Below are 25,009 nucleotides of genomic sequence, written 5' to 3'. Positions count from 1 at the left end.
CTTTCCTTTCTTTTTCTGGACTGAGATTCTGCAGCACCTTAACTTTAGCCTTTTTTTGAAGACAAGCGACCCGGGATCTAGGGGGCAGTTGGGACATCGCCTCCCTACCCTGTGACTGAACACCTTGAGACGAGCAGTGATACGGGACGGCCACCAGATGGCGCTCCAGACCTCCCCAGCTCAGAAAGCTCGGGAAAGGAAAGATTCTCCGGAGAGTATAGCCCATTTATTAGTAGAATGAGGAAAATCAGCCAACTTTTGAAATTGCCAGCCAAAATGAACAAAATGTTCCCCCCAAATCTGTAAGGTAGAATTCTGCTTCTGTTGCGATTCCTGAGTACCTCTCCAGGGCTTTCTCAGGAAGAATTCCTTTCGCTCCCCTGGGGGAGCCCTGAGTCACTGGATGTCCTGCCGGGCACAGGGTGGGGACTGGACCTTCCTGCCCCTGAGCGCTTAGGACCCGTAAGGGTGGCTACAGAGGAACCAAGCTGGGGTTAAGGGAGAGCAAGAAGGCGGCCCCTTTGCTCAGAGCCTCTGTGGGGCTGGGCCTGCCTCCCCCCGGCTCTGGGCTCGGTTCCTGGATCCTCAGAGCCTTGCCTTGAGACCTGTGAGCTATCGGGGTTCACGGACAGGGGTCGGGTCGTGTCTTTGAGGTACCGGGCTGCATCCGCTCGCCTTTGGCATCAGGGGCGAGTCAGAGGCTGTCACTCTGCCTGGATCTGCCCATCCGAACGAGGGGCTTGCCTGGGGTGTGTCCTCTGCCTTGCGGGTGGAGCTGCAGGCGGGACAGCCCAGGTGCTCGAGGCTGAGGTCCCGCCCCCCACCCGACCCCACCCACCGATGAGGGATGCGAGTTGGTGGATAAACTCCCAGCCTCCTCCTCTCGGGGGGCAAGAGCCCCCCAGAGCCCCAGTTAGGGAGCCCCAGCTCATCTACACACCCTCTGTTGGTCTCTCTTCCCACCATCTTTCCCTCTCTTTCCCTCACTGGCTTCCCAGGGTCACCTCCCAAAGAAACTCCTTGCACCCAGATCCTTGCTTCAGGTTTGCTTTTAGGGAATTCAAAGAGAGCAGGAGAATCAGGTACATTTGATAAGCAGCTTAGATGTTTTCAGAGTGCAAATTACAAGAGAGAAAAAGAAGCAGATGGAGAAAAAGACCCCAGCGGACCTCCAATTGCCATGAGCTAATCCCAACTCTTCATTGTCGCAGGCACTTGTTCTGAGGATCCCTTGTTCAAAAATCCAGTTACTTTGGGCATGCAGAAACTTCAAAACTCTTTTGAAGACCGTCATTGTGAATGAGAAATCCACGTTTGACATTTTCAGTTGCCTCCACTCTGCCCTGCGAACAGGGAACCCCCCCCCCCACTCAGATAGCACCTGGAGTGCGAGCCTGGTTTGTAAAATATTAACCAGGTGATATTCTTTCCCCTGAGCTCATAATGCCTTCTGACATTCTGATGCCAGCATTTGGAGGCACACAGAATACAGAGAGATGAAAGCCAAGGGGCAAAGCCGCCCCAGTTACATTTCAGAACCCTCTGGATGTATTCGTTTGAGGAATTCAGCACCCAGCTCAGGCAAACCTCTTAGCAGACAGTGTTGAAAGAGGTTAATGGTGGGTTTGTATAGGTTGCTCTTGCTTTATTTAGGTTCCTGGAAATGCAAGTGTCAGCACAAAGTATGTTTATGGTTCTATTAAATCACCAGGAAAAAAATATCAAGACGGTTGTAAAAAAAAGAAAAGCAAGGTTGGATGACTCAGCCTGAATAAATTAAGAACCAAATTTGATGCAAAACTTGGAATAAGCCAGGAGCCACTCCATTCTCCAGCATCTTGTTGAAAGCTTATGAACCCCTTTCTCTCATTTTCTCTCTCCCTTTCTGTCTCTCTCTATTTTTTTTGGTGGGGGGAGGTGTTGGTTTCTAAATTTCTGGTGACCAGCCACCCTTCTTTCTAAAGGCCCATAAAGAGGAATTTGTTAAATGTTTCCCGTGGAACTTAATAAAAAGGTTCTAGGTAGAATATTTTCCCTTAAAGATGAGAGGCACTGTGCAAACAAACAAACATACAAAAAACCCCACCAAAAACATTTGGAAGAGTTCTGAGTATGTTTACAATAATCTGTACACACCTCCTTATATTCTACCATCCTTATTTGATTCCTATTAAAATGCTATGGTTACTTGGACAAAATTATAATTCGAAAAGATAGGGAACCCTCTTAACTGTTGGTGGGAATGTAAATTGGTGAAGCCATCATGGAAACAGTATGGAAGTTCCTCAGAAAACTAAAAATAGAGTTGCCATATGAACCAGAAATCCCACTCCTGGGCACATATCCAGACAAAACTGGAATTTGAAAAGACATATGCACCCCTACGTTCATAGCGGCACTATTCACAATAGCCAAGACATGGAAGCAACCTAAATGTCCATCGACAGATGAATGGATAAAGAAGATGTGGTACATACATACAATGGAATACTACTCAGCCATGAAAAGGATGAAATAATGCCATTTGCAGTAACATGGATGGACCTGGAGAGTATTATACTAAGTGAAGTAAGTCAGAAAGAGAGACAAATACCATATGATATCACTTATATGTGGAATCTAAAATATGACACAAATGAACTTATCTAAGAAGTGGAAACAGACTCACAGACATAGAGAACAGACTTGTGGTTGCCAAGGGGGAGGGCAGGTGAGGGAGTGTTGGATTGGGAGTTTGAGATTAGCAGATGCAAACTAGTATATATAGAATAGATAAACAGCAAGGTCCTACTGTACAGCACAGGGAACTATATTCAATATCCTGTGATAAACCATAATGGAAAAGAATATGAAAAGGAATATCTATACACACACACACACACACACACACACACACATATATGTATAACTGAATTACTTTGCTGTACACCAGAAACTAACACAACATTGTAAATCAACTCTACTCCAATAAAAAAAAAAGATGTTATGGATACTGACACACAAAGAGTACAGACAGTACAATTCCATTTATATAAAGTTTAAAAACTGGGCATAATTGACATTTGCTGTTAGAAATCGGGGTCGTGACTGTTCTTGTGTGGATGGGCAGTAACTGGGAGGGGACACGAGGGCTTTGGGGTGCTGGTTGTGTTTTGTTTCTTGATGGTTACATGGATGTGGTCAGTTTGTGAAACTTCATTGACCTATGTGCTCATGATCTGTGCACCTTAAAACTTTTTAAAGTTTATTGATCTTGCCATATAGGTTAAGTTAAAAGAATGTTTTTCACTCTTGCTAAGTGTACCAGTCCCCGCTTGCCTGCTCCACTGGGAATCTTTGCCGCGCAGTGGCCAGGCCCGAGACCCGAGTGTGATGCCTCCTGGGATTGTTTGACAGCAACAGCCTACCTGCGACCTTGGAGCCGTAGGCCACTCCGACCCCGCAGATGTTGTTGTTGGCGACTGCAGAAACTTCCCCGGCACATCGGGTCCCATGGCTGCAGAGAACAGTAAAGACAAGTCAGATACAGGGTCAAACGACTTGGAGAAGATCCCTTAAATTCTATCTATGGTTCTTTTCAATGGTTCAGTTAGCCCGGAGCCCACCCAGGCCCCTGGATTTTCCATCTGTGTCTCTCCTTTCGACCCCTTCCAATTCCCAGCTGCCCTTCCTGACCTTGGCTTGTTTCTACCGTGAAGAGTCTTCTCAGAACATTTTCAACCTTGAGAGGTGATCTTTACTTTAAAATTGGAAGTGTCTTACTGCGGAAAACAGTTATAGGCTTTCTGTGAAAAGGAGACAATCTAAAACAGGTTGGTGCTGGTCGAAACAGCTGATTTTTTTTTTTTTTGAAACGCTAGAATTGCGGGCTGGTGTTTATTTTCAAGGCTGGTTCTGTCCACAGGCAGGGAATGAATGCTGCCTGCCAGGTGTGGGATGAAAGTTATTTACCTTTTTGGATTATAGCCTCCTTTAGGACACACTGAATGCTACAAATCCTCCACCTTGCCCTGGAACCAAATAAACACACACTGGCAACTGCTTGCATTCAATTGCGAGGGGTCCACAGAAACTTTGAGGCCGACCAGATTAAGAATCCCAGGCATCTATTAGATAATCTTTCTGAAGTTTGCCGGCCTTACAATTCCTAGCAAGGCCTTCTCAGGGCTTATGTTCTAGAATGTTCTCTGCAATAGACACTGGAATTTCATTAACTTTTCCCCTTTTGCTCCCTTTTCTGTTACACCAAAGGAATCCAAACAGCTCTCCCCTTGAACTGGGCCGGCCTGGTGGCTGGCTTGGACCCATGGGAGGCAGCGGGAGGATGCCCTCTATCCTCTGGGCCAGGGTCCGTACAGAGGAGCTTGGGCTACAGGTGAGGCCACGCGGGGAGTGCAGCCGGGCAGCCCCCATTGTTCCAACATACCTCAGGTGAGGCCCCTGGAGGCCTCCCTCCCCCAGACCCAGACGGGTTACCCCGTCAGCAGCACATGGAGAGAGACAGGTGCCTACCTAAGTTGCAGGACTGTGAGCTAGTAGATGTTCTCTTTTAAGCCACTAGGTTTCGGGGCCGTTTGTTAAACGGCAACGGGGAACTGAACCCCGCATAAGCTTGAGGTCAATCACAATGCCGTGTTTTAACCCCAAACAGCATTCAAGAGGAGGAGTGGTCCAATGTACACATCACTGGAAATGGCCAGCCCCAGCCTGGAAGTCCATCCTAATGGCCCATGAAGCAGCTAAATACGAAGTCGGCTGCAAAAGTGTCAGCTTGGCCTGCAGAGGGACGGTGGTGAGGGCTGGCTTCCCCCTCACTATTCACACGGCGGGTGCAGGAAGGGATGTGGGGAAGGGGACTTATTGGCTGCGTAGCCCAAGAAGTCCTGATTTCTGCAGTGTAGACGCTTTGCCACATTCTCTTAGGGCAAGCAAAGCTCACACCCGCCCCTAAAAAATCACATCGGAGGACTGAAAATATACACACATATTTTCTCTCTGTATATGAGCAAAAGTGAATCCTGCCTCCATGAAGGCTACGCATCTCACAGACTCAAAATTCCCTTTGGAACAAGAATGAAATCTGTATGTGGTGTCTGAGGAGACCTCGTCGTGACTGCAGAGGTCAGCCCTGTGGTGGAAGCTCTGTGAAGACCCCACGTGCTGACTGAGTAAACCCCTGTCTTCTTGCCTGTAAGTTTTTGGTAGATCTCATGGGAGAGTTTTGAGAAGGGACTTAGTTATGGTTTAACTTGATGGGAGAAGCTACCATGGACGTGGACTTCATGGCCCCCATCTTATTCTCAGTGCTGAAGAAAATGGTAAATAAAATTCTGAAAACCAGCATGGACGTGTACACCCATGTATCTATATAAAGTGAAACATACACATTTTATATTGATTCGTATGTAGGCTTTAAATGTATATATTCAAGTATATAGTTGTACTTATATCTACTTATGTATTTGTAATTATATACTTCTATATTCATATGTATATATACTTACACATTATATATAATCCACATATTAGATATTTAAATATATAAAATCATGCCATATTAAGAGGACATGCATATACTTTATATATACACACATATATATTTAAAAATGGAACTTGTGCGGACACTGATTAAATTTGGCTGGCTCCCTTGTTGTTTGGTTCCTGCTGAACAAATATTTGTTTGATTTTTTTTATTTTTCTTTTCGGTATACGGGCCTCTCACTGTTGTGGCCTCTCCCGTTGCAGAGCACAGGCTCCGGACGCGAAGGCTCAGCGGCCATGGCTCACGGGCCCAGCCGCTCCGCGGCATGTGGGATCTTCCCGGACCGGGGCACGAACCCGCGTCCCCTGCACAGGCAGGGGGACTCTCAACCACTGCGCCACCAGGGAAGCCCCAAATAAATATGTGAAGAAAAGTTTAAAAAGCAGTGCCACCTCTAATTCGAGTGAGCACTAATTTCCTTATTATTTAATAATCAGCCCTGCCAGGCTCTCCTTTCCGAGGCCTTGCCCGGAACAGTCGATGCTTTGACCGACATCTGTGAAGCACACATTATGCTGGTGGAGGGGGGGCCCTGCTCTGAGGAGCGAGGAGGGCCAACAGCACCTGCTGTGGACGCGGCAGTCGTTCCTCACCAGGGACCACAGTCAGTGCTTTTCTTGTCGCACCCGCTTTACCCCTCGCGGGAGTAGGTACTGCTCCATTTCACAGATGTCAAAGCTGAGTATCCGAGGATCTGGGCCAGGTCTGAGACCCAGGGTCAGCTACTGGACCCCCCATCACCCTCCCACCCAGTGACAGACCTTCTCTGCCCTAAAACTGCTCACGAAAGGCTGGAGGACAAAATCGTGCGAACTTCCTTGAGCAGATTAAAGACACTGAATGCTTCCATATCCTTAATTTTGGCCTTTAAGTGGGGAGATGACTGTCGTGGTCCCTCCAGAGGAACATATGGGAAAAAACATTTCATTGCTAAATTAGGCGACACTAATTATAAGCGGGTAGTGGCTTCCTGTAATTGTTGGTGACACCAGGCCTCTTCGCACCCCTGGGCCTCTGTCGGCTCCGTCGCCACGGCCTTGAGTGCCTTCCCTTCAGTCCTGTTTTCCTGATCATCTCAGAGAGCGAGCTTGCTCTTCTGAATATCAGGAGAACCTTTTCCAAGTCCATATTCATCTGGCCCCTTTGCTCTCCCAAGAACATTCAGTAGCTCCCCTTTGTCTCTAGAGTAAAACACGAGTCTGTCAGAAGTGGAAATCGCTGTGGGTGTGGGGAGGAGGGACAAAGCTCGGTGGTTTGATTGGCCTCCTTTTTTTTTTTTTTTTTTTGAAATTCAGTAAATGTTTATTGATTGGCTGATTGAATAAAACAGTCCAGGTGAGAAGTCTGATTAGCTCACAAAAGAGTGGGATTTGGCAAAAAAAGATGTTATCTAACAAAATCTGAGTAAGTTGTAGTCTTGTCAAACGTCTTCAACGTATTCAGAACAAAAGTAATTTAAAAGATAGATTACTGAACAGTGCTCCACAGGAAGGGCAAGAAGACTGGTTTTTGGTGAAGATCCAACACTTGCGTGGACCCATCGTCTGGCCCCTGGAAGACCTGAACCGCTGACGAGGGTTAGTGAGTACTCTCTGGTTCTACAGAACCAAGCCCGTAAATTTGTGCGTTAACTAATTAATGGCCTCCTTCTGACAAAGGTCACCGGGGGGCAAGTGACAGGAGTCAGGGGTATCATGTTGCCAGAACGGCCTCGATCTACTGCTCCCCTGGGCCTGTGCTCTTGGCTGTGTGATTTTCTTGCTGCTTCATGAAGAGGGGAAGCACAGTTCCCCTACCTTGAGTCTGGCTGGCCTGGTGACTTGCTTTGGACAAAAGAATGTGGTGGAAGGGATGGGCCTGGCCCTCAAGAGGACCACAGCTGCTCTTTCTCCTGAAACTGCTCTGGTGCCATGTGGACAAGCCCAGGCTGGCCCATTGGATGGTGAGAGACTGTAACCCCTCATGCCTGTCACCCAAGCTGTCAGCCAGCTGTCCCCCAGACATGTGAGAGAGGACACCCTAAGCCAGCTAGCCCCCAGCCTCCCTGCCAACCAACCCTGGGTGCAGGGACGAGCCAGATCAACAGAACTGTCCAGCTGGCCTACGGACTTGTGAGCGGTATCAGTGCTTATTGCTCTAAGCTACTACTTTTGGGATGATTTTTTATGTGGCATTACTTGGCAATAGATAACTGATACTCTGGACAAGCAAGGCTGGAGGGACAATCCCAGGTTAACCTGTGCAGGGTGGGGTTTAAGCCTGGACCCTGATGATGGCTGCACTGGGGCTTCCCTACAGCCGTGGTGGCTGCCGAGATGTCTAAGAAAACCCTGAGGACCTGCTCTGACTCGGGGAGGGGGCACATCTCCAGAGAGACTGTGCCCCTTCTTCCACATTGCTGACCTTTCACTAGAGTGACTGGCCACCCTTCTTGCCCTTTCCAGCCAAAGCATGCATTTCTATGTGACTCCATTCAGGGAGAGATGGATGGGGCAGCATGCATACAGCACCTCTCGTTTACTGACACCCACCATGGGTGGGCACCATGCCGAGAGTGCCGCAGGCTTTGTTTTATTTAATTCTCACAACTATCATTATCCCCATTTTAAAGAAGAGGGAGTTGAGCATCAGGATACTAACTCACTTCTCAGTTCAGAGGCAAAACCAGAATTCAGATACAGGTTTGCTGCTTCTGAACCCTGTTCTTAAGCATGACCTTTATAAACAAGATGAAAAGACAACCCTTAGAATGGGAGAAAATATTTGCAAAGGAATTTACAGACAAAGGATTAATCTCTAAAATATATAAACAGCTCATGCAGCTCAATATTAAAAAAACAGGCAACCCAATCAAGAAATGGGCAGAAGGCCTAAATAGACATTTCTCCAAAGAAGACATACAGATGGCCAAGAGGCACATGAAAATCTGCTCAGTATCATTAATTATTAGAGAAATGCAAATCAAAACTAAAATGAGGTATCACCTCACACCGGTTAGAATGGGCATCATCAGAAGATCTACAAACAACAAATGCTGAAGAGGGTGTGGAGAAAAGGGAACCCTCCTGCGCTGTTAGTGGGAATGTAAATTGATACAGCCACTATGGAGAACAGTATGGAGGTTCCTTAAAAAATCTATAAACAGAACTACCATATGATGCAGCAATCCCACTACTGGGCATATACCCAGAGAAAACCATAATTCAAAAAGACACATGCATTGCAATGTTCATGGCAGCACTATTTACAATAGCCAGGACATGGAAGCAACGTAAATGCCCATCGACAGACTAATGGATAAAGAAGATGTGGTACATATATACAATGGAATATTACTCAGCCACAAAAAGGAATGAAATTGGGTCATTTGCAGAGACGTGGATGAACCTAGAGACTGTCATACAGAGTGAAGTAAGTCAGAAAAGGAAAAACAAATATAGTATATTAATGCATATATTTGGAATCTAGAAAAATGGTACAGATGAACTGGTTTGCAAAGCAGAAATAGAGACACAGTTGTAGAGAACAAACATATGGACACCAAGGGGGGAAAGTGGCAAAGGGGTGGGCAGTGGTGGTGGTGGGATGAATTGGGAGATTGGGACTGACATATATACACTAATATGTATAAAATAGATAACAAATAAAAAAATAAAATCTTAAAAAATATATCATGTATTCCTGATGCTCAGAAACGTGCAGATAAAAAGTGTGATGGTTAAATTCATGTGTCAATTTGGCTGGGGCATGGTGTGCTCAGATATTTGATTAAGCATTATTTTGGGTGTTCCTGTGAAGGTGTTTTTTGGATGAGGTTCACGTTTAAATTGGTGGACTCTGAGTAAAGCAGATTGTCCTCCATAGTGTGGGTGGGCCTCATCCAATCCATTGAAGGTCTGAATAGAACAAAAAGACCAGCCTTCTCTGGGTAAGAGAAAATTCTCCAGCACTGCCTTTGGATTCCAGCTCGCCTCTCCTGGGTCTCCAGCCTGCCAGCCCACCCTGCAGATTTTGGACTTGCCAGACCCCATAAACAAATCTCTTTCTTTTTATATACATATCTGATTTGTTCTTTTTCTCTGCAGAATCCTGACTAATTCAAAAAGTAACTTAGTGGTTTAACCAACTTTCACTGGTTCTTTGGCTCACTCACTGGTTAGGGTCATTGGCTTAGGTTTTCTTCTACAACATGGACTGTCTTTGCCACGTGATTTTTGGTGGTGACAGAACATACTAACTGGTAACCAAGCTCATTTTCTTTTCTTCCTGGGATCCGGTTAGGCTCCATTTCCCAGCATCCCCGACACGTGCATGTGGCCAAGTGACTGAATTTCAACTGATGTTATGTGGGTGACAGGATGTATGCTGCTTCCAGGCCTGGCTCATAAAAATCCCCAGAGCCACTGTCCATGTTCTGTCCCTCTAGTCCGTCATGCAAACCTCCAAGGTGGAGCTTTAGTTCCATTTTACAGATAGGGGAAACTGATTCAGGGATCACTTACTCCATACCAAGCGATCAATATATGGACCTTTGTCCATTATAATCTACTGTATTTTTGTCTCTTAAGAAAAGAATAATTACCACCTGAGGACCATAAAATCCCCCCATATGGCAAACATTAGTTTCCAAAGTAGAAATGATTATACCAACATACAGACATTTCTTTTGCCATCTGTATGATTCTCTCCACAACCCCAAATCTGCGTTACGTCTATTTCTTTTAGCTGAAGGGGAAATTTTAAATAATGAAAACTTGTGTCATCCAGGTAGCGGACTAGAAATTTTTTTAAAAAGTCACAACTTTGTGGTATTTCTCCAGTGGCTCAGAAGAGCTCACAAAATTAAACTCTCTTGGATTTCACTGTACTCTGGATTGGCTAGAGAGAGGGGGTTGATTGCAAAGAGCAACCTTTGAGCTGGTATCGGCTTAGGAGGTAGTCTCAACGCTCACATGAAAGAAAACTTAGATTAGGTCTTTGAAGGCAGTTTGGATTTTGTTATTCAGGAGGCAATTTCAGAACCAGTCCATAAAGACAGAAGGGAAAGATGTTTGTCTATTTCTAAGCCATTAGGTGTCCCCAGGGTAAAGTATTGGTTTCCATCACTGTGCTAATAACCAACCAGAGAGAGCAATTTTCCCTCCATATTCTTTTTAGCCCTGTTTATTGGGTTCTTCAGAATGAAATATGACTTTTAATTAAAAAAAGTTAATCACTGAAAATCGTTCTTATTTGAAGGTTTAACTAATGCTATCAATCAAACGTGCCCACATAGAGACAGACGGTCCTTGGTATCCATTTATCCATATTTCCCTTCATTTTGGTTGCTTGAATAATAAACGTCTTCTCTCTTCCTGAATTTATAGTAAACTTTTTGTGACCAGGAATCGCATCTAATCCAGAATCTCTTACTCTTTAGGGCGTAATAGATAGAGCATGCTGCACCCTGTGATGCTGCGTAAATATTGCCGACGGTGGGGATGACATTTCAGTGGTGTATGCCTGTCAAAGAAATGCTATGCAAGAGAGATTGTTATGGACAGCAGCACAGCAATGGAATACAAATCTGCAGCGCATCACCAAACATTGACCTAAAACCCAGCAAGGCTGCAAGATTATTGACAAAGTGTGAGCTGCAGACCTTGGGAGAAGCAGGCAGCTCTGAAATGGACAGATGTCAAATGGACAGATCTCAACATCTTGGCATGGCTGAGAAAGCATGCCACCCATCCATCAACCAGCCAATCAATATTTATTGAATGCCAGAAAAAAATGTGATACTAGATCCTGATACCTCATAGCAAATCAGTTACAGCTGTGTTGCATATTATTGATGCTTATTAAATATGTATTATTTTCTACCTTTTTGCAGTCTGGGTTATTGTTGCTACTGTGGCCGTTATTATTTTGCTTGGTCGTCTGTATTTCTCTGATTGCAAGCTAGGAGGAAATTACACTCCTTTTCCAAATTTCTCAACTGTGTTTCAAATACATACCCGGAGCACAGATACCGCATACAATTATCAAATGGTTCACAGTAGAAAAAATACACTTGCTCCGCTGAAAAAGGAATAATCCTACAAATTCAAATGAGGCACAGGGCGAGGAATTCTAGTATACAGGTCCCCTAAAAGCTGTTCTGCGTATGTATGAAGTTTGCCTTCATAAGGAGTCCTTGGCTTGGAGTTTTAAGTATGTTCTTAAAGAAACGTACACTTGAAGGAAAACAAGTTAACCTATAAGCACAGAGAGGAGATATGATGGTTTAAAGTGTGAGGAAAGCCCAGGGGAGACACGTGGCTATTAAACTCAGTTTCCCAACCAAGGGCAACGTCCTCCTTGCTCGCTCTTGAGAGCGCCCCTGGTAGAGTGTTTTATTTTCTACTTTCCACAGCAGTGAGAAGCCAATGATGGAGAGCGTGGCCTTTTCTGGGCAGGAATTGCCTCTGCGTTCTAACTGGCCTGTGTGGCAGGTAGTGTGGCTAGAGCAGCAGCAAGCCCACTGCTGGTCAGCATTGGGCAGCCCTTCATTGGAGTTTCGGTGCCGAAACTAGCTTATCCAAGAGCCCCGAGTCTGCTGAGCAAAGATGGGGGAGTTGGGACTGGTGCCCAAGCCCAGAAGAGAACACCTGAAGAAACTGGCAGGCTGGAGGCTGAGACTGCCTGGGCAGTAAACCCTGCTCCAGCCAAGGGCAAGTGCTCAAGGCTCTCAGAGCTTCTGGGCAGCGGCATTCCTAGAGTGCAATAGGAGAATCGTCCTTGTCTAGGCCCCACGCCCAGTTTCCGACCCAGTCACAAGATCTCTCCTCTTCTCTCCTAGCAACCTGTCCAAACCTTTCATGCTCACCTCCTCCATGAGGCCTTCTCAGATTGCTGCCTTCTGCACCAGTCTCTAAGTCCAGGACCAGTTATCCAAGACACCTCCTGAACACATCTGTACCTCCTGCCTCTGCTTCTTTGCCTAAATTGTACCCTCACCCCAGAATACACTCCCCTCCCCTCCCAACTCTACCTAGTACCTTCATTCAAATCCCGGACCAAATGCCACATCTTCAAGGAAACCTGTCCCAGCTTCCCCAGCCAGAGATAACTTTGCATTTCTCCACGCTCTCTCTCCAAAGCACTTTATTATGAGGCAGTGCTTGTAACGGCCCCTCACTGGTGTCAAATCCTGTCTCCACCACTTGTTAGCTGTGTGACCTTGCACACATTACTTAATCTTTCTGTGCTTCGGTTTACAAAATAGGGATAATAATGTTCACACCTATTTCAGAGGGTTAGATTGAGAATTAATACACGCAAAGCACTAAAACAGTGCCTTAAACATAGTAATTAATAGGCGTTCGCTTTCCTTGTATGACTTCAGCCCTGGCTACACTTAGCACTGTAGTGATTCGGGCTGCTGTCACCTCCTCATGGGACGTTGCAAGCTCCTGAGAAGCTTAACCACCACAATGAATCGTTTCATGAGGACCAAGCTAAAGGCCCAGTTCTGTTTATCTCTTTTTACGTCCTATGCTTTTAAAATTTACTTTTTGTTATAGAAAATATCAGAATAGACAAAAGTAGAGTGAAATCTCATGGAACCATCATCCAGTTCTAACAATTATTAACTCATGGCCAGTTAGATTTCCTTTAAACCCCCCTTTATTCTCTTTCCTTCCTCTACAAGCCCCTAGTTATACTGAGAGAAATACTAGGCATAATATTCATCCAAGAGGGAATTTTTAATAAACTTATCTTACACTCAAGGGAACGGTGCTCTCTTCGAATTCGCTTTGTGCCAAGCAGGGACCACCTCCAGGACAGACACGACTTTTCGGACCACAGATCCTCCCAGGGCTGTGGCCTGAACTTGGACCCGCCTTCCTCTCATAATCACTTACAACAGTCGTTTTGTTTCGAGAGGCCGTGAATTGAACCGTGGTACCGTCCAGTCAAGCCATGATGCATGAGGATCTTTGAAGATGACTTGATAATTGTGAAAAACCCCGTTTATGGGTCAAAGTGGCCACTGTGTCTTGAGTCATTGGTTCCTTAAGAGGCAAGGATCATACTTGCCTGACTCACGATGTCTCAGGCAGTTGGACACTTGGGGATTCTACCTCTGGCAATGAAGAATTTTAGTGCCCTGGGCTTCCCTGGTGGCACAGTGGTTAAGAATCTGCCTGCCAATGCAGGGGACACGGGTTTGGGCCCTGGTGCAGGAAGATCCCACAAGCCACGGAGCAACGAAGCCCTCGTGCCACAACTACTGAGCCCTCGCGCCTAGAGCCCGTGCTCCGCAACAAGAGAAGCCACTGCAATGAGAAGCCCACCTACCGCAACGAAGAGTATTTCATGCTCGCCGCGAGAAAGCCCACGCGCAGCAATGAAGACCCAATGCAGCCAAAAATAAATAAGTTAAACAAATTTTTTTTAAAAAAAGAATTTTGTTGCCCTAAGCGCTCATTAGTCCTAGAGGATTTTAGCCAGTTTAAAATTGAACTTTCAAGAACAAGTTTGTAAATGAAATTATTTAAGATAGAGGACATCTCCATTTTTGCTTTTGTTTTTGTTTAAAGAATATTCTTACAGCTCATCACACAGGGAGACTTACTTGTGGGGGATTGTGTTTGGGTTCAGAAAATGGGATGGGGGGAACCATTCTGTTGGTTATATTTTTGTGCCTGGGTCCCTCCACTGAAGATGAATTTAGTGCCTACTAGCTGCAGAGAGAAAGCTAGTAGCTGGCACGCGTGTTGCTACTGCCCTTTTTGATAGCATGTGGACAGCTGGTGACCGATGGTGCTGAAGCCACAGCCACCCTCGTTGTCCTTCTCAGCACAAGGTTCCAGGCTGCTGTTAATAATTATGTCTCGCCCCTGGCTTAGTGACTTCTATTTGATGACTTCACATCCCTGTGTCTGAAAATGGTTTATCAGCTAAGGGTATGCAAGGATCTAGGTGAGTAAGAGACACTTCAAGTCAAAAGTTCTCTGGCCTTTTTTATACACCCTCACCCCCTAAACGCACACTTCCAAACCCTGCATGATGATTTTAAAGCTGCAGATGATGTTGATGGAGAGTGAACTGTGCTCTTGGATATTAGCGATGATCTTTTAAAAATGTTACAAATTCGAATTGTGTTTTCGCCTATATTCTTTTCTGCATTTTCTGTAATTACCAAGCCCTGTGTGCTCTGTGTGTGCCCCACTCAGTCTCTGGTCAACTTGCTAACTGTAGGAACAGAGTCTAAGCTACCTGGCCCAGTGAGGACCCATCCCTAGCCACTCTCTGGTCATCATGCCTTCTGTCTTTTATAATAAAGATGATGCTTATAAAAGAAGGGTACAATTTGGATTTAGAAACACTTATCGAGCTTGGGTTCAAGTGTCGGCTTTGATATTTACTGGTTGTTTGTCCAGGGAGGTCAGGCAACTTTTCTGAGCCTGTTTCCTTGTCACTAAACTAAGGATGACAGCATTTGTTTCATCTACCTTGAGTTTGTCACGAGAAGTAGAAGCAACAAGTAAAGTGCTGTACACACAATATAGTTTTATATCATTAATTGAAGTTCATACGTTCTCATCAGCTTCACTCAAAAACATCAATAATGGGGAAGCACTAGGTTTAGAACTGAGTCAATTTTGACTGAACAAGCCACGTGCCTTAATTTCTTGATATTTCTTACATGTGATAAACAACTTAGGCAAGAATTTTACTTGGAGAAGAAAGAGACTGCATTTACATGTTTTGTAGCAAAACAGGCCGAAGAAAAACCACACTTTTGGATGAACCATTCACTGGGTAGTGTTGCATAATAGGATGCCAAGAAGTATTTCAAACCCAGAGTTAACAATACTGTACTGCATATTTGAAAGTTGCTAAGAGAGTTGATCTCAGAAGTCCTCATCACAAGGAAAAAAGTTTTTTTATGTGACGATGTGTGGTGTCAGATATTAACTAGACTTACAGTGGTGATCTTTTTGCAGTATATGCAAATATGGAATCATTATGTGGTACAGCTGAAACTAATTATACCTCAGTTAAAAAAATACCTCAAACCTCTGCCAATTATGCTTACTGTTTTGTCAAAAGGGACTACACGAGCTGTTATAAGGCTATAGCAAAAACATTTTTCAAAAACATATAGACACAGACCCCTGGGGCAAAAGAGCTCTCTGCAGTAGTTTCAACAGATCAAGTAAAACCCATGTGTTTACGATCACCTTGTGGTGGGTTGAGAAAGGTTTCTTATTATTCCTATTTTCTTTTTATCTTTAATAAGATGGCAAATAATTCCTAGTTCAACAGAACAAAATAGTCAAGAGATAATTCTAGAGGAGTGTTGCCATATTAAAAAAATCAAGACTTTAGAGAATGTAGCCACAAAGAAGGGAAAAAAAATCACCATATAATTTAGCAAGGCATTGAGAGCATTTTGCTGGTGATACTTAAGCCTTAAAAACACAACAGAGCGAAATAAAACCCCACACCTGATGTCCCAGACACCTCAGGAGGCCCCATTTACCTGTTAAACCAGTCATCTGTGTATCGAGGGTAAGGATAGGGGTCGTTGCTGCTGAAGTCGTAGCTTGCTTCGGCGTTCTGCAAAACACAAGGTGTGTCATTAGGTCATAAAGCCAGAGGCACGGGCACGAGAGGATCCGAGAGATGCAGCCGTCTTATGTGGACGGTCCCTCCATGGAGGGCTACGTTAACATTCTCTCTGGACCAGCCCTTGAAGAGGTGGCAGAGCAGACGTGCATCCGTGGAGGATTCTATCCTCCTGTTATCCTCTTTTCCAGGCTCCCTCATCCCATCCTATTCCAGGCCCTCAAAGGGTTAGCAAATTTGCGTCCTGTGCTACCCAGAACTGTCTCCATTTTAAGCTGAGTGACACTTGTGGGTCAGTGGGGCTCCGCCGGAAACCAGGACTCTCGTTAAGCTTCCTTGCATTGATGGCCAGAAGGATCTAGTTCTCATGTCACAAGTGAGGCAGCCTCTAGAGTTTTCTTACTTTATGCAGCGCTCACTCCAGCTCCCTGCTTCAGGCTGACAGAGGCTTGTCTCCTTTACATTTACGGGTGTTAAACCCAAGCCCCGAACGTTGGCCATGATATCAACCTCATTTATTCACTCAACAAATATCATTGAGTCCAATATATGCCAGCGACTTTCCCAAGTATGGGACTACAATGGTGACATCCCTGCCCACATGTAAATTACAGCCTGGTTGTCGGGACAGACATCAATCCCACAAAAAATAGATAATTGCAAACAGGAGTCCTCAGCGCTACAAGATACAATGAGAAGTTTAAATGCTATTCAGTCCAATACCTCCAATTTTCCCATTGAGAGTCTTTCCCCACAGAAATCAATTACCTATTCACTTAAATTGATTTCATGCTTTAATTTGTCCGTTTAGGTCTTCAGTTGGTCAGCCTTTTATTTTGGTCCGTGACGGGAGATGGTCCCCCACCATCTGATGGCTAATCCCTTCCTCTCTGCCTGTCAGTTGCCCAGGTATGCTGAGCTCCGTGAAGCTCCTCTCTCCTCATCCCAACCTCCCTCCTTGGTTTTTGAGGTGTGCAACCAAGACCCCGGATGGTTTCCTGGTCCGCAGTATACACTGGGCTGGGAAACACTGTGTTAGATACATAGTCCAGCTGGGAAATTTCTCCATTCCATGGGCCGAGACATTTTAGAGAACTGTGCTCTTTTATGAGTCAAAACACTTTAGTTTGTAAACTTAATGTATTAGTGGCATAATGGTTTTAAGAGCAAATTGACAAGTTCCATGAGTTTCTGTTTCCATTTGTTGGATGGCAAAGGGCCGTCAGTAGCTGGAATGACCAGAATTGTAACACTAATTTATTTAAAAAAATGTGCTTGGGGCAGAAGTCACCTTGAAATTTGTTTAAAAAATTTTTAACTTAAAAGTTTTTAGCTTTATTGAGGTATAATTCTTATACAGGAAATTCCACATGTTTAATGTCTACATCTTGATATGTGTACACTCGTGATGCCATCACCACAACCAAGGTACTAAACATACCCATCACCTTCAAAATTTCCTTGTGTTCTTTTGTGTCTGTGTGTTCTTCTCCTTCTTCTTTTTTCTTGGTACGAACATTTAACATGAGATCTATCCTCTGAACATATTTTACAGTGTATAATACCATATTGTTGACTGCTACATGGCAGAGGTCTAGAACTTATTCATTTGCATAACAGAAACTTCATACCCATTGAAAAACAATTCCTCATTTTTCCCTCCCCCACCTTTCTATTCAAAATTTGGACCAGTCACTTATCTTGGGCATTGAACATGGCTATCCTGTGTTCTAGAATCTAGATCTTCCTTCAAATCCTAGTTTTTAGAGAGGATGTGTTCCTGTCTCCACTGTCCATAATTATTGGCAAATACCCAGGTCTGCTCCTCTCCACTTAGATCCCAAACTACCTTCATTCACCTTTAAAAGTTTAATTCTCTATCTGGGCTATAATCCCAGTCTTTGGGAGACCCTCTCAGATTTGGCATATTTTTTTTTCTTGATGTTTCTTGAGCTATTTGGATCTCAATTCTTTTGAGGGATACTATTTTGAAAGTAACTTATTCGTCTTCCCTAAGTATGTTCAATTAGCCTAATCTTCCCTGAATTTTTGAGACAAGAGCATGCTTAGGTAGAGCTGGTGGGGTTGGAATATTAAAAGGAACACAAGTTAATAGTTTTTCTTTGGGGTTTCAAAGCTGAGGTTGAAAGTTAAGTGATAGATCTGGAAGACTATTTGCTAGGCCTGGTTTGTTTCTCTGTAGAAGAAATTTAAATGGCCCAGTCTAAGGTGAATTGAATAGAAAATTTATTGACTAGCACTTGTAGGGCCCTCAGAGGGAGCCCTGAGCGCTACCTCTCTCTTCTGAGCTGTGTTCTTGGAGTGGGAAGGGGGTGTGTTGCAATGTCCAACCTCAGAGAGGTCTGGGACTCATCCCAGGACAGGGGCGTGGAGCTGAGGACCAGAAGTAGCTCCGTGAGGTGTCTTAGCTGAGGGACTCGGGGACGCCCCATTCCGTGTTCCTGTGATGCTCACTGCAGAACAGGAAGCAGCAGAATATTGTGTGGGAGGCTGAGATTAGTGAGAACACGACAGAGAGAACCAGCTGCCCTAGGAAGTCCAAGGGTCACAACAGTGAGTGTTCAGGCAGGATCTGCGTGAAGTGATGACCGAGGCCATTGGGGTGGGGATGCAGCAGTAGTTTTCATGGTGGAAAGATGATGAGACATGAGCTCTGGGAACCCGCCACCTCTTCTTGATGCTGTGCTAGTCCTTTGAAGCTTGAGGGTGGAGACAGGAGGGTGGGAGCAAAACCCGTGTTGGCCAAGGACAAATTTCTACCATCAGTGCCAGCAGTTGTTGGATAGAAATTAAATTCCACTAAAAGGCTTCCCTGGTGGCGCAGTGGTTGAGAGTCCGCCTGCTGATGCAGGGGACGCGGGTTCGTGCCCTGGTCCAGAAGGATCCCGCATGCTGCAGAGAAGCTGGGCCCGTGAGCCATGGCCGCTGAGCCTGCGCGTCCGGAGCCTGTGCTCCGCAACGGGAGAGGCCACAACGGTGAGTGGCCCCCCCAAAAAAATTCCACTAGAGAAAAATAAAATCAGAAATTTCTGCACCTTTGTGTTTGCTGCCTAAGCAATTGACCTATTTCACCAGCTTTCCGCCCTGGCTCACCTTTCTTGTTCACAACTGTCACCTGCGGTCTGGGCCAAGATCTTTAGCTCTGATATCTGGTTCTGGAGAAAATGGCTTGCCACGACGTGGGTGGGGGCAGGGGGAGGAACTGGAGAGTTCAGACAGCAGAATTCGTTCCTGAGAATCCACGGGACTCTGAAACCACTTTCACAGCAAGAAGAAAGACCACGTATTGTCTGCAGTCAAATTCACCTCAATGTTGAGTTGGATGAGGACTTAGGAGCTCTAATTTGTTGTCTTTACGATGAATTTGATGACTAACGCTCATTCCTTGTGTAATAGTCCAGGCTGAGGCTGAGTATTAAGGAAGGCAAACAGGTGTTGTTTGGCTGTATATTTTCTGGCAAAAAATCCAACGGTTTATGGCAAGAAAGAAGAATGAGCGATTTTTTGCAAGGGTTCTGTTTAGACTTTTAGAGCCCAAACTCGACGAGTCATTTATTGATCTGAATTACAATGTCTTCGTCCATAAAACTGTTTGTGTACAGGAATAAATTAAACTGGTCTTGGATTATAGGGGAATTTTCTAAAATATCCATTAACATAGACAATTGGGAGGAGGCAGAGTCTCTGTAGATTTAATGCTCTGGTATCCTAGGCTAAGCCAGAGGTTTGTTTTGGTTTGAATTCTGTAACTTCGTCCTAAAATGCATTAGTCTATTTTCTTTTAGAAAATACTAACTGTTTAGTGAACATAATTTAATCATTGATGATTCGGTATCAGGATGATTCAGAGTCACCATTAAGAACTTGAATTATCATCGTACCATTGTGGAGAAAGTAGGAAGATTGGGCTGAATCCAAACTGACCTCAGGGCATCCCTGGAAGTTATTTCTAGAAGAAACTTCTGATAATGGCTCATTTTCTCTTTAAGAGTTGAGTGCAGGGGAAAAAAATCCCTCTAGCAATTAGTATTTCTAAGGCTTAGTGTCTGAACACTTGAATGCATACTCAGAAAGCAAGGCTAGATTAACTCTCAGCAAAGAAGTTTAATAATTACGGTTTTGGATGTTGTTTGCGCTGCGCACTCTCCCATCAGATGGCCTGCCCGCACACTAGGCTAAGTAAGGACAAGGGACTTACTTATTTTCATGAAATCTTCTGACTCCGTTATATCTGAGGTGCTGCCATCAAAGGCGCAGGCTGACATGGCACCTGTCTGATGCTATGGCTGGTCTCACCTTGGAAGCTGGTGGTGGACCCAGTGGCAATCATGTTTGTTGCTTTAACATTTTCAGAGGAGCTCCTGAGCCCCTTGAGACTGAACTCAACTCTAGCACTGCCACCCTTGACCCCCAAATCTGGAATTTACTGCCTCTGGGACAAGGGGACTGTCCATGCTGGGTAGCACAAGACAGACGTATCTGCAGGTGTCAGCTTGAAGTAGGGGAAGAAAGAGAGGCATTAAATCAGACAGATCTGGTTTTGAACCCAGGCTATTTGGTCTTGGCAATATTCTTATTTTCTGGAAACTGAGGTTTTCCTCATCTTTAAAATGCAGATGATAGCAGTGATTGAGAGTCCGCCTGCCGATCCAGGGGACGCGGGTTCTTGCCCCGGTCCGGGAAGATCCCACATGCCACGGAGCGGCTGGGCCCATGAGCCATGACCGCTGAGCCTGCACGTCCGGAGCCTGTGCTCCACGACGGGAGAGGCCACAGCAGTGAGAGGCCCGCGTACCACAAAAAAGAAAAAAAAAATGCAGATGATAAAACAGTAACTGCTTGGTTGCTGTGAGGATAAAAGGAAGTAAGGCATGTGGGCCGGCAAGCACACCGTGGTGATGTCTCACCTCTTTCTTCTGCTTTTGTGTCCTCTACTTTCTTTGATCACCTATGGCAAGAGTCACAAAATATGACCCAAAGGCCAAATCTGGCCCACCACTTGTTTTTGTAAATAAGGTTTTATTGGAACATAGTCGTGTCCATTTGTTTATGGGTTGCGTAGTGCTGCTTTCACAATACAACAGCAGACTTAAGTAGTTGTGGCAGAAGCCTACCAATCTTAGAATATTTACTCTATTTTATAGAAAGTGTTCCTCGACGCTTGACTGACTTCCTAGGCCTTTGGGCGCCCAGGCTGCCTGCTGATAGCCTGAGGCTTGCGCTGCAGCATCTCACCCAGTCCTGCCTTCCTAGGAGGCTCCTAGGAACTAACCTCACTATGTTGCTAAGAGTTTGAAGTTTACCTGTCCTGGGCCTCACACCAATCAAAAGTAGGTTATCAGGTGTTCCTGTGCCCAGAAATGGGGGCTCAGCCCACTTGTGGAGGCCATGAGGGCATCCCGCTGGGATGGCGGGGAAGCCCCACCATTGTCCCCACCGCCCCTCTGCCCATCTTGGGTTGAAGGCTAGTCCTAGGGGCACCGACCCTCTAGTTCATCTGTCTTTCCACCTACAATTATCCTGTCCGTGCGCACGGTCAGAACATCACCCTTGGCAGGTGTTTGCAATAAACGGCATGTGCCCAGGTGATATGGGCACATGTGGTGTCTGCTACACAAGGGCTCACCCATCTTTCATTTTTAAAACGGATGTTGCTCTGACATTCTGACAATACCAGGCTCTCAGAATAGACCAATGTATTTAATATAAAGGTCCGTTGGTGTGATTGAATTTTTTAGAGCACTAAGGGGCAAACTCTGTGGTCTGACTATAAAATTAGGCAAGTGGCTTTTTTTTTTAACATCTTTATTGGAGGTGTGTTCATTTCTGCTGTATAACAAAGTGAATCAGCTATATGTATACATATATCCCCATATCTCCTCCCTCTTGCATCTCCCTCCCACCCTCCCTATCCCACGCCTCTAGGAAGCAAGTGGCATCTTTAATCAGGACTGCCTTGCACAGCTGTGCAGGTCATGCCTTCACAAGCAGCCACGCCCAAAGGGGGCAATGAGGGGCTGCGCTGGACTCACAAGCCTGTGCCCTGGGGAGGGGCTTGAAACACTAATCGGTCCGCCTGCCCGGAGGAGCCACCTTTTCTCATTTGTCTGCCCAGAAGGGGGCACATTTTCTAATCTATTTGCCCAGAAGAAGGTGCTGTTTTGCAATTCACCCACCGGAAAGGGGTGCTTTTTTCAATTTCACAAGAATGCACTTAAGTACTAGCGTGTCTATGAGCCACGGCAAGAAATGCGTCTCCTAGTTACAGTCGTGTACAAGCTCAGACCGCAGAGAAATTGAACCAGGGAGACAACGTGGCCCCTGTGAGATGTCAGGTAATACCAGACTCACATAATATCTCAGGCAATAGGAGTTTGTGACTATGGGTACAGCATGGCATAGGATACGTTGCCAATGTAATTCCACAGCTATAGGCACTCAGAACAAGAAAGTACATTGCATATGTCCCTTTACTCCAACTTGCTACTTTCCCTAAAGGCATTTAATCAAATAACCCAGCTAGGAGCTGTGTAACGTTATTAGCTGAAATTGCACTGTGCTCACGGACTAATGAAGCGGGAATGAGCTTCCCCAGATAGGCTCTCAGACTGCAACCATATTGCCCCAGAACAAAGGTCCTCTGTATGGAAATTGAGCAGCAAAAGGGCCCAGTCCACCAGAGCCGAAAGGATTTTGCTTTGCATCTACTTGCACTTAATACGGTCACGGCGGAAATTTCCCAACTGTGCCTATTTTGATTTTCCTCAAATAATTCTCCCACATGCACTGGTTTAATGATAATGTTCAGCTCATTTTTGACTAAAACCAGCATTAAAGGGATTTATGTCTATCTTAAGTCTGGCTGTAAAAGTTAATGAAATTTAACATTTCTCCAGCACACACACACACACACACACACACACACACACACACAAAGATGCACAGTCAGAAAATTGTTTGAAATCTTTCTTCTATACTAAGATTTCCAGAGTCATGTGTTTTTCCAGGGATGGAGTGTTCTCTGTGGTTTTGACACCCCTTACCATCACCTCTTTCTTGCTCCTAGACATTCCAACAACTTCTCTAGTCACTGAATTACTCTCTGGGTAAGAGGAGCGTGATAGCCAGGCCAGGAAGGTACCACCAAGCCTAAAGCACGTCCTGGACTGCTGTGCTTTTTAGTTTCCAAAGTTGAGCGGCTCCATCCTTTAGCCCTAATGTCACTCTTATCAGCCGATCTGAGGGAGGTTCTAAGAACTAAACATAACAGGAGGTAATAATAATATAAATCCCTAATGGTTGCCACAGTGCCCTAAGTTAATAGAGTGCCTTTAAGTTTTTCAAAGCAGGTTACATTCTCTTATTTTATTTAATATTCTCCAAAAACCTGTGCGGGTAAGAGAGCAGATACATTGAAGGCAGAAGTGGGGCACTTACTACCTCTAAGACACGGCCAAGCCAGCCCCTCTGGATGGCTTTAGAGCTATCTCTGCCTGCTCGCGTCTTCTTAGCCCGTCTTACAGCTTTGGAAGGCCAACGAAGCCTGTCTTAGGCTAGATTGAGGCCAGTTCCCACTCATGAATTTTAATAGCTGCCCTAAAAGCATGAATTCCTAGGGCTGAACTGATGCATGGAGGAGAAGCTGCCACTCATTGCGATTAACCTCCAAGCGCTGACTCTGAGACAGGGTCCAACACTTGTTTGGAAAAAAATTTACATCTTTTTTGTTCACCAGCTGACAACTCAAATTTAGCGTTTCCTTCAATTATGGATGTGGACTACAGGCCACAATATTACTAGCAGTACCTGAGGGCTTGTCACCAATGTGTGCTTTCATACCACGTTAAAGCTATTACAGATTTGCTGAGATACCTTTTCTACTCACTCCTACCTGGCACTAGATTTTGTTATTTAATGCATTTATAAAGAGGGATACATACTGTTTCGCAAAAGTGTATTTTTAATCTTCTGATAACTGTTTCAATATAATTACTTTTCCTTGGTTATACTATGCATTTTGTTTCATGAATTTAAAATATTATCCTGAGTATGAGAAGAAAGACATACTTGTGTACATAGGTAGGTGGTGTGCAAATTGGTGTAATCTCTTCAGAGAGAAATTTGGCAATATCTATCAGAATAAAAGATGCACAGACTCTTCGACCAAGCGATCCCACCTGTAAGAATCTCTCCTAAAGGTATACTCGTACGTATGTGAGAGATTTGTGTTTAAATGTGTTCACGGCAGCATGATTGTAAAAGTGAAAGACCAGAAATGGCTTGTGTCCCACATGGGGGATGACGTAAATCAATGATGGTGCAAAACTGCAGTCCCAGCAAAGAACAAGGTACATGGCCTGCAATGTACTCCTTCCCAAGAAATATTAAGTAAAAAAGACAACGTGTAGAACAGAGTGCATGGTGAGCCCCCATTAGCATAGAAGAGAAGGATACACTTGATGGTAAATGCATAGTATTTCTGGAAAGATACACAAGAACCTTTTTATACTGCTTTGTGTCTAGGGAGAGGCCCAGGGCCTGGGGTGGAAGGAAGACAGATTTCATTGCATTGCCTTTTGTTTGTGTATTTTTCTGGCATAATAATAACAACAGGTAACACATATTGAGTGCTAATTTTATGCAAGGGTCTCTTTTAGATGCTTCGTCTGCGTTTGCTCCTCCCTGCGATGTCCTTATGTGGTAGTACTCCTTTTATCACTCTCATTCAAGGAGCAAGGAGACTGAGTGAGGCACAGAGAGGTTGACTATTTCCCCTGAGGTCACACAGATAAAAAGGGGGCACGGCAGGGACTTAGACCAGGCAGTCTGGTCCCGGAGGCCTCTCCC

At 45.0% G+C, this 25,009-nt stretch overlaps 1 protein-coding gene across 2 annotated transcripts in view; it reads right to left on the bottom strand.

The window, feature by feature from the left end:
• The window catches only part of PCSK2 (proprotein convertase subtilisin/kexin type 2), a gene marked incomplete at both ends in the record, with an annotated part of 213,656 nt that overhangs the window by 35,659 nt on the left and 152,988 nt on the right, over positions 1-25,009 (bottom strand). For both annotated transcript variants that reach the window (XM_082856430.1, XM_082856431.1), the window contains 2 exons: positions 3,408-3,496; positions 16,056-16,132. In XM_082856430.1, the coding sequence (XP_082712556.1) occupies positions 3,408-3,496; positions 16,056-16,132 (166 nt within the window). The remainder of the gene's footprint in view (positions 1-3,407; positions 3,497-16,055; positions 16,133-25,009) is intronic.

Source organism: Leucopleurus acutus (assembly GCF_964270905.1).
Source record: "Leucopleurus acutus genome assembly, chromosome: 16".
NCBI lineage: Eukaryota > Metazoa > Chordata > Mammalia > Artiodactyla > Delphinidae > Leucopleurus > Leucopleurus acutus.
Note: the sequence above shows the minus strand (reverse complement) of the source record. Positions and strands in the feature narration are given on the sequence as shown.